Source organism: Lolium perenne, chromosome 7 (assembly GCF_019359855.2).
Source record: "Lolium perenne isolate Kyuss_39 chromosome 7, Kyuss_2.0, whole genome shotgun sequence".
NCBI classification, from domain to species: domain Eukaryota; kingdom Viridiplantae; phylum Streptophyta; class Magnoliopsida; order Poales; family Poaceae; genus Lolium; species Lolium perenne.
Genome location: NC_067250.2, coordinates 324042680 through 324057555, shown reverse-complemented (window position 1 = coordinate 324057555; position 14876 = coordinate 324042680). Strand labels below are relative to the sequence as shown.

General features: G+C 45.0%; 2 protein-coding genes across 2 annotated transcripts; both read right to left on the bottom strand.

Annotated features, from left to right (window-relative positions):
• Window positions 1-2205: 2205 nt before the first annotated feature.
• LOC127314734 (T-complex protein 1 subunit alpha) lies at window positions 2206-8177 on the bottom strand. The gene is made up of 17 exons (XM_051345257.2): window positions 8003-8177; window positions 7545-7609; window positions 7346-7435; window positions 7166-7252; window positions 7018-7077; window positions 6850-6900; window positions 6656-6751; window positions 6288-6353; window positions 5610-5827; window positions 5189-5285; window positions 4760-4846; window positions 4212-4346; window positions 4009-4113; window positions 3304-3432; window positions 3102-3205; window positions 2629-2719; window positions 2206-2530 (listed from the first exon to the last, which is right to left on the bottom strand). The coding sequence occupies exons 1-17, from the start codon at window positions 8073-8075 to the stop codon at window positions 2447-2449; spliced, it is 1638 nt and encodes a 545-aa protein (XP_051201217.1). The 5' UTR covers window positions 8076-8177; the 3' UTR covers window positions 2206-2446.
• A 2114-nt stretch (window positions 8178-10291) lies between these two features.
• LOC127314735 (senescence/dehydration-associated protein At4g35985, chloroplastic-like) lies at window positions 10292-13819 on the bottom strand. Its single transcript, XM_051345258.2, has 4 exons — window positions 12928-13819; window positions 12106-12272; window positions 10962-11046; window positions 10292-10865 (listed from the first exon to the last, which is right to left on the bottom strand). The coding sequence occupies exons 1-4, from the start codon at window positions 13662-13664 to the stop codon at window positions 10661-10663; spliced, it is 1194 nt and encodes a 397-aa protein (XP_051201218.1). The 5' UTR covers window positions 13665-13819; the 3' UTR covers window positions 10292-10660.
• Window positions 13820-14876: the final 1057 nt, after the last annotated feature.

Below are 14876 nucleotides of genomic sequence, written 5' to 3'. Positions count from 1 at the left end.
GAGGGGCAACGTTAATCATGGCAAAATAATAATGGTTGCAAAACATTGACATGCTAAAAATAGGATTTTCATTGAAATGAAAGAAAAGGTAAATTTACCAATGAAATGAAACATTGTAAGTTATGGATGCATCACCATATAGAATGAGAGAACATCGGTTTGAAACGATGAAAGCTCCCATGGTATTTCTATGCAATTGAACTGCCTTTCTCTACCAGGACCTGGATTGACTTCTACATAATTGTTCATGCTTCCTCAACTGGATTTGACTTGATCTCTATAGAATTGTCAATCCTTCCTTTCTAGATCTAGCTCAGACTCTATGGAGTTGTTCAGCCTGCATCAACCTCTATAGAGTTTGTTATCCTCCCGCGCTTAGATCTGGAGTCGACGAAGGAGGAGCCTCCCCTATGACAATACAATAAAAGTGCTTGACCTCTTGCAGCACGACACATCACAGAAACACCATTTTCGTGAAAAAAGGGGTTGGTTAGCATCTTAGATGGCGGTGGCAGCGGAAGTTAGAAGAAATCTAGTCTATGGCTCATGGGTGGGGTGGGGGAGGGAGGCCAGTTTCTGGAATTGATATGTTCTGCAGAGGCCGTACATATCTTTGTTGGTTGTATTGTCCTGATGCCAACTATTGAATTAGAAATCAAGAAGTTTCTATGAACTTGCTAACCTAATCATACACTACAAACCACTATTAATATATACACTATATGCTTTAGAGACCAATCGTATGATTTTATTATTGCTTCTTATTTCTTGCATTAAACATGTTTTTGTTTAAATAATTCTTTAAGGGGCGATACCTGCAAAAGGATAACATAACTCTTTTTACCTAATATAATTTAAATTTATCACAACATGAATGTGTTTTACAATTATATATATTACGGATGTATATACACACATTATGATTAATATTTATAAATGTAGTTAAGTGGTTAACATTATTAACCGAACAATAGAAAATATAATCTTTAAGATTGTAATATGATAACATTAAGTTATATAAGTACAAAATTTAAGTATAAACTGTATTAATATTAATCGATCGGGGTCCAAAATTTTCATGGGCCTACTTTGGCCCCATGTCACCCACCCGCAAATGCTCATTGAAACTTGCATGTATGGGTGACACAGATAAAGATTGTTGTTTCAAAATTCCTTGAAACTTGTGTTCACAACTATAGCAACCATGGTGTCCAGAGCGGTGTATGCAGATATTACTTAATTTATTAACCGTATTGATGATAGTAGCTCTAAAAATTCATATTTCTATTTTTGCAACTTTGTGTGCACATTTTACATGAATTTGTTGACCAAGAACATATGCATTTTATGTTTTGTTTTCTTCTATCAGAAAGAAAGTTCAATTTAGGTATTCACATGTGCTAATAATCGTTTTCTGGCGAAATTAAAATTTCTGGTTTCTGTTTAGGAGAGGTTTGGCAGGTGAATTCCAGGTGATTTGCTGAGTATTACCCGTATTACCCCAGAGATTAGGTGAAAACACTTCACTTCATTCACCCAATACTCCTCTACCCCAATCCCCTTCTCCATCTATTAAGTTTGGGCTAACATCAGCCATAAGTCTAAATTAATTGCAAACAATAATATCATACTTCGTAGAACTGAAAGCATTAAGCACATAAGCATGACACACAAATACGCAATTAAAGGCATTACTCGGCTCCTTCTGCCAAGGATGAACCGGAGCATGGCAGTATCAGAGAACACTCAAATATTTGAGCAAGAAACACCAAGTATTTGCTGCAATCCGCTAGGAAAACTCGTCATACGGCAGCAGGCAAAGACACTGCTGGTGGAGCAGCAGCAGAAATCATCCTTGTACACGAGAGTAGCGGAGCTCAGCCTCAGCAAGACAAGATGGCCGAGTGAGCAGATGAGGGAAACCGCCACTCTGACCCACGAGTATTAAGGTTGCTGGTGTTCAGCCGTCCAAGCCCATACCACCAGACCGCCAGTGGAGAGTTTTTCGGTGTATTGGGTTGTCCTAAGAAAATAAACTGCAAACTCAGAAAAACCTCCCATGCCAAACAAGGGGGCAAGGAAATGAAAAATGTACTTTCAAAATCATCCGCAATACCATTCACTTCAACTTTTAAGATAACTTTGAAAACACACAATTCAGGAGGTACACTATGATCCTTTAGAGCTTAAAAGTAGTCTGAGTACTGCTGGCAAAATTTGCTTCCATTCAAGAGTCGTTTCTACTACCAACATACAGCGAAACGTGCAGCAATACACTACCTTCCCGCATCCATCTTCCATACAACATTCCATTCTAACGTCCACTAACACAGCGAAAGGAAGGACAACAAAAAAAAAATCCACACTGGACCAATCTAAGAGTCTATAGCAGCATCCAGGCAGTCACACAATAAACGGTAACCATACATCGTAAAATGGCATATGGTTACTCCTCTTGCCCAGACTCCTCCTTGTCGAGCTTGATCATGTCGTCGATCCTCACAATGGTGATGGCTGCTTCCGTGGCGAACTGAATAAAGAAGGAAATGTATGAGACGAGCAATGGACCACAAGCACATCGGTCAGTGGGTGATGAGAAAAGGCAACAGGTCAAGCATGGGTGCTGACCTGGATAATCTTTATTTTGCTCATGGCTGGCTCGATCACGCCGTATTCAAGGTTGTTGCGGATTATACCTTTCTGCAGGTCAAGACCCATGCTGCAGCAAAATTTGGAACCAAATTGAACACGTGCAATGGCAGAACAAAATACACAAACTGGACACGTGCAGTAGCAGAACAAAACATCAAACAGGGAAACTCAGTGGAGTACAAAATATAAACATCTGGAAGCAGTTATCCATTACCAAATTATGCATCTAGATGCACTTAACAACTAAGTCCAAAGTGGCACCGTACAAAAGAAAGTTGAAAGTGGACACTGCGTTGGAGCTTGCAGTGTGCTGGGTGAAATAAATTGAGATATTGTCTGTATATAGCATTCCTTAATAAGCACGACCCAGAGTGCATAATTAGTTTACATGAGCAGGTGGTTGAACCATGTTTCAGATATGTAACAGAGCTTGTAAATTCAGTAATTACCTTGAATAGTGTTGCTTATCAGCCTTTGTTTGGGCAGTATGGTGATACGCCCTAAGCTTTGCAACAAGCTCAGTTGCATCTTTGGCAGCATTAACAGAGAGGACCTGTCATCACACAGTCATACTCCCGTTAGTACATTATTGTGTGGTTCAGTATGCAGGTATGCTATATGTACCAAATATAACTGATCAAAGTATCAAACCTTCGGTATGATCAACAAAGATTCTGCGAATTCAGCAATTGCCAGCTGTTCCCTGGATCCAAGAGTTGTAGCAAGATTCTCCAAGTACACAGACAATGCAGCTTCGACGGCACCACCACCCGCAACTACCTGCATTAACCCCATACATGTTAAATACACTACTTGGACAATTAGTTTTAAGGATAAGAAAGCAACCTTACACTTACAGATCTACATTCACTGACCACGAAAGAGATTTAATGATAGCACTATTACTGTTTCACTGACCACGAAAGAGATTTAATGCTAGCACTATTAATGTCCAATGGCTGATGAAAAATGCAGATACTAAAGCATTAAGTGGCTCGTTCAAATGATAACATTTAACTCTTCATATTCTTCTTGCAAGCATGAAAACAGTTCACAGGAAATGGAGATGGCAGCTATGGAAAACAAGGTCTGAAATAAAAAATTCTGGAAATAGTCACAAGTATGGGCCAGCAACAAGCATGATACATACACAAGAATCTTGGAAATATATATTAAATATGAGAACCATGTAGGGACAGCTAAAATTATAACTTCAAGCCACACTTACTAGCAAGAAAATGCGGGAAGAAGAAAAAACATTAATTCTGCATAAATGATGACAGCGGAAATATGTTTATGTACTCAACAGGGAACAAACAACGCAACAAATAAAGGTACAGCAGGAGAAAGTTCTACCATATTGGATTCCAAAGTTCTCTTCACAATGCACAGGGCATCGTGCAAAGACCGTTCAATCTCATCTAGCATGAAGTCATTTGCTCCTCGAAGTATAAGGGAGACCTGCACAAAAAATATGAAACTGTGATGCCTCTAGCTTTGAAAATATGTTGCCATTCGTAGTAAAGCTAGCTCAAGATTGGCATGAAACAAAAACTAACCGCGCTTGTGTTCTTTGTGCCTTTCACCAGTATTATTTCATCATCAGAAATCCTTTCCTCAACAACCTCGTCGGCTTGTCCAAGGAATGAAGGATCAAAAGTTTCTTCACCCTCCATGTCAGCAAAGGTAGTCACCTGCAGGTTCGTATTACTTCAGGATATTGACGAACAGTTCACTTGGGCTAGAAGAAGTATTATTTGCCTTATTACTTGGGCACGTCAAGGTAGACGTTGTTTTGCTAATAATGTTTAACTGTAATCGATTTATAGCAACTTTAAAGCTGACATGCTAGAATGGCATATTCACAAGAACGAGATGATCAAATAGATGTATTCCAATATTACAAGGGCACAGCGTTCAGATAATGTGTTGCATATTCATTAGAATCTTAGCACAGGATTCAAGCAACTTTAGTAGGGTTTCAACCAAAAGCAAGTTCATGGGAGCACCAAGTAAATAAGTCATGACTGAGATTAAAGCGTATAAACTATGAAAAGACTGCTTGAACATAACCATGTAATCAACAATATGAAGAAATAAGCCATACCATTGTCGCACCTGTTGCCTTGGCAACATGGCGCAAATCCTCCTTACGCACACGCCTAACAGCAATTGCCCCAGCCTCAACAAAGTACTGAAATAATATTTCAGTCACACAATGAGAAAGCACATTTAGTTACAGTCATCAGGAAGTGATATCCATATTCACAACAACCCAATTAATCGTTTCAATCAAAAAATCAAACCAATTATGAAACAGAAAATTCCCACGACATACATTTCAGGGCGAGTATCATTGCAAGAGAAAGATGGCAGTATGACAGGTTCTACCAAAAAGGTACCAGCAACTAAGCAGAATATGGCATTCGGCACTAACATGGACTAGTTTGACAAAATAGTTTGTGCAGCAGCTCTGGATAACCATATACAAAACAGTAGCAGCAACCAGTTCTGCCTGAGTTGATGAAAAAAGTACCTTCAATGACATATCATCGATTCCCTTGGTGGTAAATACAACATTAGCACCAGCCTTGAGAACTTTCTCAATTCGCTCCTTTGTTATGTCAGATTCTCTATGAAAAAAAGTAAGGTATTAGGTCTGCTACTAGGGACCATAAATAGAAAATAAAATTAACTGCACAGGGCAAAGGCAAGAAGATCCATCACAAGAAATGAGAAATAAACAGGATAATGGAGCACATTCATTGCAGATTCATTCAGGAGATAACAGTTCCTCCCTCCGTCCCAAAATAACTTGCTCAACTTTGTCTAGATGCGGAAGTATAGACACGTTTTAGTTATAGGTATATCCGTATCTAGAAAAATCCTAGCAAATTATTTGGGACAGCGGGAGTATAAGCATAATGCCGAATCATGGAAGATAAAAAAGAACAAACCTCTGACGGATCTTCTCAAGTTCCCTTGGATCAGATACAAGGACTTGAACACCCATTTGCATTTTTGTCTTCTGAAGGTTAAAATCAAGACAAGCAATTCTAGCAGGGGTTACTCTAGTAGGCATTCCTTGAGCTGCACGGCCTGAGTTCAGTGCATAACCATTCAGCAGGTAGCTTTCCTTAGAGCTTTTACCATGAGCTTTCAAAATATTAATACTCTGCGGAACAAAGAAGGAAATCATTTATAAGAAAAATATTAAGTTGCAGAAAGAACAATTTCACCACCATGTATTAAAAAAATCAACCATCATGTTAAATACATAAAAGCACATCATAACATTATTACAGGAGAAAAGTTTTAAGTGGCAGTAAGATTATTCATATGAATATCAAAGAAAAGGATAGCAAAATACTAAGACAGACATTGGATTACTATACACTAGCACATGTAATAACCAAAAGGAGAAACAACAGTGCAACATCACAAACTGGTAAAATAAAAGTGTCTAAAATGTCCACAAAAGGTCATAAACTTAGAATATACATTCAGAAAGAAGGGGCCCAGTTACAGAGAAAAGAGTGCAATAATACAATTCCATAACTTGATATATATAGCAATTACGAATAGAAAACTTTGACGTAATGAAGTAATGCTGTAACAAAATGCACTTTATTTACCTTGATTGGATACTTTACTTCTCCCCTGGAATTTGTAGTCTTCACAGCTTGAACAGCTTCTACAACCTAAGAAACAAGTGCCATGTCAATTAAATATATATCACAGTTTCTTATCTAGGCTAACGAAAAGACAAGGAATATCAAATGTTTGGTTCCAGAGCTAAGCAACTTGTCAGATAAACACCATAACATGCCAGCATTATCAAGAAAATAGATCGGCTACGTTAAACTACATACATGGATGGACTAAATAATTAAAATAAGTTTAAAAACTGCCACCAAAATCAAGTACAAGTATACAACAACTATATGTAAAAACAATGCATGGTTAAAAAATCCAATTTACACATATGGCCACAGGAACTTACCAGATTTGCGAAGAAATCGCCGTCGGTGTGAATCAGTTTCGAAGACATGCTAGTTTTTGCACAGTTTATAAGGGAATCTTTTCCAAGTTTATCGACCTACAAAAGCATGGATGAATATTCATGTCAGCATGACAATACGCACGGAATGGAGCAGAGTACTCCTGCACCTAGTTCAGGACAGAATATTCTTCTACCTTGACAGAGAGCTTTTCTTCAACATACTTGCAAGCTTCGCGCATAGCAAGCTGGCAAAACACGAAGGTGAAAAGCAATTAATGCGAGACACTACATGTTCTGCTGAAAATGTTCATTCAGAATGGAAGGGCTACCGCAACAAACGAACATATAAATTATAGGCTCACCCTGTAGCCACTGATAATAGAGGTTGGATGGATTTTATTCCTCACAAGATCATTGGCTCTCTGTTGCAAAGAAGAAAACTCGTCATGTTCATGAAGCAACATTAGGGAAACCCTGTAGGCAAGATAAACATAGCGGACCATTCGTCACCTTGAGCAACTCTGCTGCTATGATGACGACGGAAGTCGTTCCGTCCCCAACCTCCCGGTCCTGGAGCTCAGCCAGTTCCACGAGAACCTATAAACAACCAAACAGAACCACGAAAAATAAGAACATGGCAACGGCTGAATCAGAACAGGTCGGCTGTGCCTGCCAAGTGTGCATGATCACCTTGGCTGCCGGATGCTCGACTTCCAGCATCCTCAAAATGGTCGCCCCGTCGTTGGTGATGGTAACGTCGCCGATATCGTCAACCAGCATCTGCAAGGCGCATATGCGCCAGGTTAGTATATTCTGACGAGGTGTTTCTTTTTTTCTTCAAAGTTACTGGGGATCTAGAACATGGAAAAGGGAAGTGGAAGATGCATACCTTGTCGAGGCCCACGGGCCCGAGCGACGACTTCACGATGTTGGCCACCGCCTGGCACGCCACCACTGCAATCAACAGAGAAGATCGAACACAAGTTAATCCGGGAAGGGGTACGCTGCATGGGCAACTAGGGTACGGTTGGAGCTCAAAGCTAGAGGAGAAGTTCCTAGTCTTGGATACTTCTGGTTTGCTAAACAGTATGGCTAGAAACCGCAACCAAAAACCCTAGCTATCGGACGAGCAAGCGCGCGCGCGTCGCTGCCTCTGACTAACAAGCACGCAGATGCAGGTCGTACTTCACGGGCTAGGTAACGAAATGGCTGGCTGGTGCTGCTTTCCTGGGCGATCTATGCTGGTAACAGCAGCAAGGCATGGTAGGCGGCGCGGATCCAAGCGGGGCCATGGATTTCAGAGGACACCACGGGGAATCTGGCGTGGGAACGAGGAGGGGGCGTTACCGTTCTGGGTGCGGACGTCCTGGCCGGACTGCCGCTCGCCCATGATGTCGGGCATCTGGGCGGTGATCGGCATGGCGACGGCGAGGGCGACGGCGACGGCGGCGGCTAGGACGACTGGAGTGAGAGTTCGGGGGAGGAGCAGCACGAGAATGAATGGGGTCCGTCGGCGGCGCTAGGTTTCGGTGTTGTGGGTGGTCGCTATATTGCTTCGCGGGCCGTCGTCGGCCCACAGCCCGTCAGTCCAGATTGGGCCAAATGGGCCGCTTCCTTCAGTTCTTTGCCGTGGGATCTGCTTTCTCTATTTTTTTTCTTGCGACGGTCTTCTTTACTCCCTCTTTGCACATGTTTTTTTCTTTCTGCATTCTACTACTCCTCTGATTCCATAATAAGTTTCGAGATTTTAAATTTTTTTAATTTAAATTTTATACTAAAACATGTATATTTATTATGAATCCAATTGAGTAGCTAGAGAATATGTGCTGGGCAAAAACAATTTGATAGACCATAACGAAAACTTCACTCTCTTAGCTTGAGCTGAGCCGAGAGGAAATGAAGAAGTTCAATTTGGCATTTGTTTCAGGACTGAAATGCCTGAAATAGTAACTGGGATTGGGCATTTATTAAGGAAAGATGAAGTTAGTAGTAATACATCAGTTTCACTGTAAGCTGGAGCATTTAGGTCCTGTTTGTTTGGGCTTCTACTTCTGCGGGTCTGTTTGTTTGGGCTGCAGCTTTTGAGAAGCAGCTGCAGCTGTTGAGCTGTGGAAAAGCAGCTGTGAGAAGCAGAGATTTGACGTTTGGCAGTAGAGCTTTTTATGGCTACTGTTGCTGGTACGAAGGGTGAAATGTCTGAAATGACCCTAAAGGCTGAAGAAGATATATAGATGCTGATTTGATACGAATTAGCTAATTTTAACATAATTGTCTGGCTTAAGAGTTTCACATATATTCAAAGATAGTACAAGTGTTATGACATTTATACTACGAGAATTTTAATTTTAATTACCATGTTCAATAACTAAATTACCTCAATTAACCTTTTTGCTCATATAATTTTAAATACCTTTTTTATCGGAATATTTTTGGATTGATTACAATTTATTTTAGCTAGCTTTTGGCATTTGCTTTACAAATGATTTAAGTTATCTAAACACGATGTACTGTACATCGTTTCTTTACATCCATCCACGAAGTATATCCTTATTGTTGGTACTTGGTACTGCCAGATATTGTTGAATTTTAACCACCAATAAATATACTACATACATCCACCCATGCCTACACCAACAGAATCACCGAAGAGGCTTGCTGATACAGCAAAACTGAATCCATATGCGTACATCCAACAACAAGACATGCCTGTCGTACAGCTAAGGGGCGCTTCAGCACCACGACAGGCCCTGGCCGGAACACGACAGAGACGATCTACATCTACCTGTGGTGAGGACGGGGACGAGGGATGCGAAGGCGGAGGACGCCGTTGAAACGGCGACGGACAAGCTCGACGAACACCTCTGCCCGGCGGCCGATGGGGACGAGCTGGAGGAGGTTGCTGCACCAGGGCGATGGAGGTCGGAGCAGTACGTCGCCGGGATGCTCACAGGGACGGCTCGAATACCTCAAATCGCCGGCGGCCGGCGGCACCTCGAACGCCTCCAATCGCCGGCGGCCGGCGGTACCTCGAACGCCTCCAATTGCCGGCGACCGACGGGCATTGCGCGAGCTTGCGGAGGACGGGAATGGAGGCGCGCCTCAGGAGGACAGGAATGGAGCGGGCGAGGAGAGTTGGGACGCCGGCGGCGGTTGCTGTGGCCACAGCGGCCAGGGAGGGAATCCCTAACCCTAGGCAGCCATGGAAACGGGATAGGAGGGGGAAAATGAGCGGGGGGCTGTCGGTCCGGGTCGCTTTGCGAGGGCAGGTCGCGCGGTGGCAGTTTTTCCGTAAATGTTTTGAAGTGTGTGGGGCATTCGGGTCCTTTGCCATTCGGGAAGTGGAGGAAGCTCGGGAAGCAGGTCTTGACCAGCTTAGGCGCTGGTAGTTCATTTCGCTGCCGCGCTTCTAACAAGCGATTCTCTAATTTTTGCTGTTTGTTTGGATTGTCTGCTTTTGGGTTCCAAAAGCTGCATTAACCCAATCTCAACTTCCTGTAAACTTAGCTTAGTATTTTACTTGGTCAAACAATTTTTTACACTTCTATATAAGAGCTCGTAAAAAACATATGCTCGTGCTTCCGCCTTTTACGTTACAGAAAATGAATGATTATCATAGGTAAGCCAACACCATACTCCTTCCATTCACAATTACTCCGTGTTCTAGGTTTAACTCAACGTCGAATTTTACAAAGTTTGATGAACTAAATAAAAACGAAGGGAGAGAAATACCCACACCCATGCGTGTAAGTACAGAAGTATTTCCAGAGTAACAGCAGTACAAAACACTAGCCCTACTTCATCAGCTAGCACGGCATCACATGAATACTACATGACTAAACCAGACAACAACACTCCACTCAGAACACACAAACGCCCACATCAGAAGAGCAAAGGAAATGGCACTCAGGTTGCTGCTCTTTCTTCCCAGCACGCACATATCTACAAGGAAGCACATCAACTGGGAGACTAGCTGATGCTGGCTCATGCTGGCCACAAGTTCGAACTCTACTTGCTCTTGCTGCTCTTTGAGCTCTTCGACCGGAGGTCAGCGGCCTGGGCCTTGATGGTGGACTTGGCGAGCGATGTGGGCTTCAGGAGGCTCTTCGGGTTGATGGCCTGCCGGATCTTGAACACGGCCCACGCCGTCCCGATGGCATGGCCCGCTGCATCCATCCCTTCGTTCGTTGCAGCTGCTGCTTTCTCCCCGTACCTGAAGGAGAATAAGGAGCATGGTGTGAGGGGAAATTTGACAGAGTTGTGGCCCAAGGAGGAGTACAAACAGAGATGTGCGGTAGAATACACGTACTTGTGATTCACGAGACCGGTTGTGACAGTCGATGATGTTGACAACACATCCTTCCCAGCCACTTCCACGGCGTCACAAATCTTGCCTGTTGACACCAGTAAAAAGGATACATAAGCAAGATGGCTTAATAAGGTACCAGCTGAAAGTAAGTTCCCCTATTATTTTTAAGAATGATGTTCAGGCACACTGAACTTGCATATTGAAATGCATGTTAACAGACTACCCTTTTTTGTGAACAACTGTATGGAAACAAACTATCTGGCAACAGCAAGCGCAGAACACAATGTGCTGCCAGGACATCATGGTGTTAATTGCAATAGATCCATGGCACGAAATATTTCATGAGAGCCAGCATCCCTGAACATTCAGACTGCAGGAGGTATGGTGGCAGTTGGCAAACTGAAGCATGGTTTAGGTTCACTCAACAACACTGAGGTAAGGTTAACCGGCATGGAGAGTAAACTATAATCATTTGCAGTCTACGAAGCTTGATGGCATTACCAGTCAGTGACTATCTGTAACTAACACTATTGGTACTATAACTAACTCTGCCGCAGTGACTTCACAATGAATATGATGGCAGTAGCTGATAGCTCGACTAACATGACAACCTTATACGAGGAGAAGCAGCAGTAATTAACCATTTATAATGTAGGACTTAAGAATGACATATTGTGCGTAACATGGAGAATATAGGGGACAAGGAAAAAAGAAAATTGCAAGCCAATTTACTTCCATTTACTTGTAAACTAAAGTACCAGAGGTGCTTTTCTCCAAGAAAAGCAAGTTCACAGCATATGAAACCAAAAAAGGCCACTAAAGGGCACCGAGAGCCTGTGTGCTTCAACTAGAAAAATTTAAGTGATGTTTTTGGCAAGATGTATGGGACAAACTTGCCCCCCATACTTCGATGGGCATGTTCAAATATATCATGTGCCAGTTTGGTATATTGATCTTGTTACACGGTTTACTACATGTTGGCATCTTTTTCATGATTCACATGGCACATGGCTTATACAATCAAATCTATTATCATTATTCTGAACTACACCTAAATAACATTGTTTAACAAGTTTGTCTACATGTATTACTATCATGCCAACAACACAGGATGAACTGCCAATATTAACATAGGATCACATACCAAATCCATCAAGCGAGGCAAGTACAATCTCTCCAGGCAGTAGGCTGAAAAACTTCTTTCCAGCTTTTGAGTTAGCTATTGAGCTTGTAAAATGGCCAGTAACCTTCACGACTCCGGACAGTATTCCAGTTGCCACTTTCTCAGACATTTTCGTGACCTTCTTGGCCCTGCCAGGAAATATAAGAAATACCAAAATGAGACAACACAATCAGGTCAAGCAAGGAAGCACAAGTTACCTAAAACATTCGATGAGATGATGAGATCACTAATCAACAAGTGTGACTGTACTCACAAAGTACAGGTTCAAACTCCTTATGCTAGCTAGAGTGAATATTACCTGCTCGCGATTATGTTAACCATAATGTACTTCGTAATAAAATAATAAAATAATAAAAAACAACCAATTTCGTGGTTGCAAAAAATATCCCTCAGTTTAAGTTAGTCCAGTTGAAAAATACGTAAAATGCAAACTATCTACAATCCCCAGAGCATTTCTGCACGAACGCTTGGAGTTCTTCCTATATGACATAAATATGAAGCCGGGGAACAAGGAAGCCAGACAAGAAAACTAGTAAAATACATGTAACTGATAGCATGATTACATGGATAATTTGCAGATATTGCCCCTAATACCATAAGGTTTTCCAACTCACTGAAATGACACTAAAGAACACTGTTGATGGCACATTGGCACAGTTGTAATCTAACAATGAACTGTGATGTGCCCAAACCCTGAAGCATTTATGGACAAATTTTTATATGACTAGAAACTAAAAGCACAATTGATACTACCGTATGAAGAGGTGAGAAAGTCAGCACTACCTTTTGATCCGCTTGAGCATCTCGGGGGAGACCTCGGCGTCAGTCTCCCCAGGCTGGATCCTCTTCCTGAGCACCTCGTTGCCCCACTGCATCCTCTCCACCGTCATGACCCCGCACCAGACGATCCCCTTGGCGAGGCCCTGGGCGCCGGAGGCGATGGCCCTGGCGACGGCGCCGCCGTACTCCTCCACATTCGGCGCGACGGCGGTCCAGTACGCGGCGGCCTCGACCTCGCCGCCGCCGGCGGCGAGGGCCTCGGCGCCGGCCACGGAGTGGGCGGAGAAGCTGGTGCAGGCCGCGAGCGCGCCGTCGAGGCGCGGGTCGGGCCGCGCGAGCGTGAGGCCATAGTGGAGCGGGTCCTCGGGGGCGGCGGAGGGGGAGGAGGGGACGGGGAGGGAGAAGGAGTAGTGGCGGGCGTCGAGCTTGACGGCGGCCACGTCGCGGGTGAGCGGGAACTGGATGGGGGTGAGCACCGCGATGGCGGCGAGCGAGGTGGCGCCGGCGTGGATGCGGAGGAGGGTCAGGTCGCCGGTGGCGAGCGGGTGGCTGCGGCGTTGGTCGATGAGGTGGAGCTGCGTGGATGGGATGCGGAGGAGGATGTCCGACGAGGGTGGTGGGGCGGTGGTGGGGGCGGAGGAGGGGATCTCGACGGGCGCGAGGTCCGCCATGGCGAGCGTCGGGTAGAGCGGCGGGGCTGAGGGGGCGGGGTAGCTGGGGCTGGGGTTGTAGGAAGCCATGGGGATTGCGGTGTGGGGGAGATTTATGGCCTGGAGGGGAGAGCCGTGCGGAGGACGACGGCGGCGGCGGCGAGGAGGTCGGCGGCGACGTGGCTGTTGTATAGGGCGCGGCGGCCGCGTGCGTGGCGACGGAGCGTTGGATGTCTGGGTCCACGCGGTTGGGGTTGGGGAAGGTGAGGCCCTCTTGCGCTTGCGCGGGTGTAGTAGTTTAATTGGTTGGGTTTTCCATTTGAGGGTAATGTCCCCGGTGTGAATGACAGGTGGGACCGAGATTGTGTTGCTTAACGATGTAAGCCAGCCGTGGACCCCACTGCATTCTGTTGGATGGTGCGCGAGCGAGGGCAGGGGACACTCGTTGACGGATACCAGTAGTGGGCTGTATCTGTCTGTTTGACGAGTGGGCCACGCCAGCAGCCTCCCATGCCTCAGTCGGCTCCCTACGTATCTCCACGCATGGAGTTTTCCTCCTCGACCTCGAGCAAGCAACTTCACAAGCGCATACAAGATTGCTTGACACCAAACTCCTTATCAATTAAAAAACAAATTGCATAGAAGATTGCTTGACACCACAAGAAAAAAGAATGGAGCAAGAGATTTGACTTAATGATACCCTCCCCCACCTAAGAAAAATAAGTTCTCACAAACCATCCATAGACAAATCCAATCGAACAATCAAAATCTCCAAAATCCGTTTAAAGGAAACACCCATATTTGAATGGCTCAACATCAAATCAGCAACGAGGGGCGCAAGGCCACCGGCGCGAGGGGCGCAAGGTCGCCGGCGTGGAAGGCGAGCTCTTGAGGGTATCGGGAGCCGCCAGCGCGACGGGCGCGAGGCCACCGGAGCGAGGGGCGCGAGGCCGCCGGCGAAAGCCGAGCTCGTGAGGGCAGCGGAGCCGCCCGCGGGAGGGGCAGGAGGCCGCCGGCGCGAGGAGCGCGAGGCCGGCGCGAGGAGCTCGAGGCCGCCGGCGCGAAGGCGAGCTCGCGAGGCAGGGGGCCTCCGCCTAGAGGGCAACGCAAGGCCGGCGGGCGCGAAGTCGCGGATGCGGGCGCGTGAGGGCCGCCGGCGCGAGGCGCGGAATCCGCCGCCACCGCAGCGAGGCGCGGGAATCCGCCGGCCAGCCGTCGTGAGCCTGCGAGCGCGGGAGTCCTGATCGCGATCGATGGATTGCGGAGGGATTCGATCGTCTCGGTTTTCAAATTGTAAGGGTG

What these genes read in the sequence shown, in the direction of transcription:
- LOC127314735 (XM_051345258.2), bottom strand. Translation starts at nt 13,664, where the DNA reads ATGGCTTCCTACAACCCCAGCCCCAGCTACCCCGCCCCCTCAGCCCCG. An exon ending in ATGCTCAAGCGGATCAAAAG is followed by an intron (nt 12,273 to 12,927) that starts GTAGTGCTGACT and finishes ATTTCCTGGCAG; the next exon opens with GGCCAAGAAGGTCACGAAAA. An exon ending in ACCGGTCTCGTGAATCACAA is followed by an intron (nt 10,866 to 10,961) that starts GTACGTGTATTC and finishes ATTCTCCTTCAG; the next exon opens with GTACGGGGAGAAAGCAGCAG.
- LOC127314734 (XM_051345257.2), bottom strand. Translation starts at nt 8,075, where the DNA reads ATGCCGATCACCGCCCAGATGCCCGACATCATGGGCGAGCGGCAGTCC. An exon ending in AAGAAAAGCTCTCTGTCAAG is followed by an intron (nt 6,752 to 6,849) that starts GTAGAAGAATAT and finishes ATGCTTTTGTAG; the next exon opens with GTCGATAAACTTGGAAAAGA. An exon ending in AGGCAACAGGTGCGACAATG is followed by an intron (nt 4,347 to 4,759) that starts GTATGGCTTATT and finishes ACGAACCTGCAG; the next exon opens with GTGACTACCTTTGCTGACAT.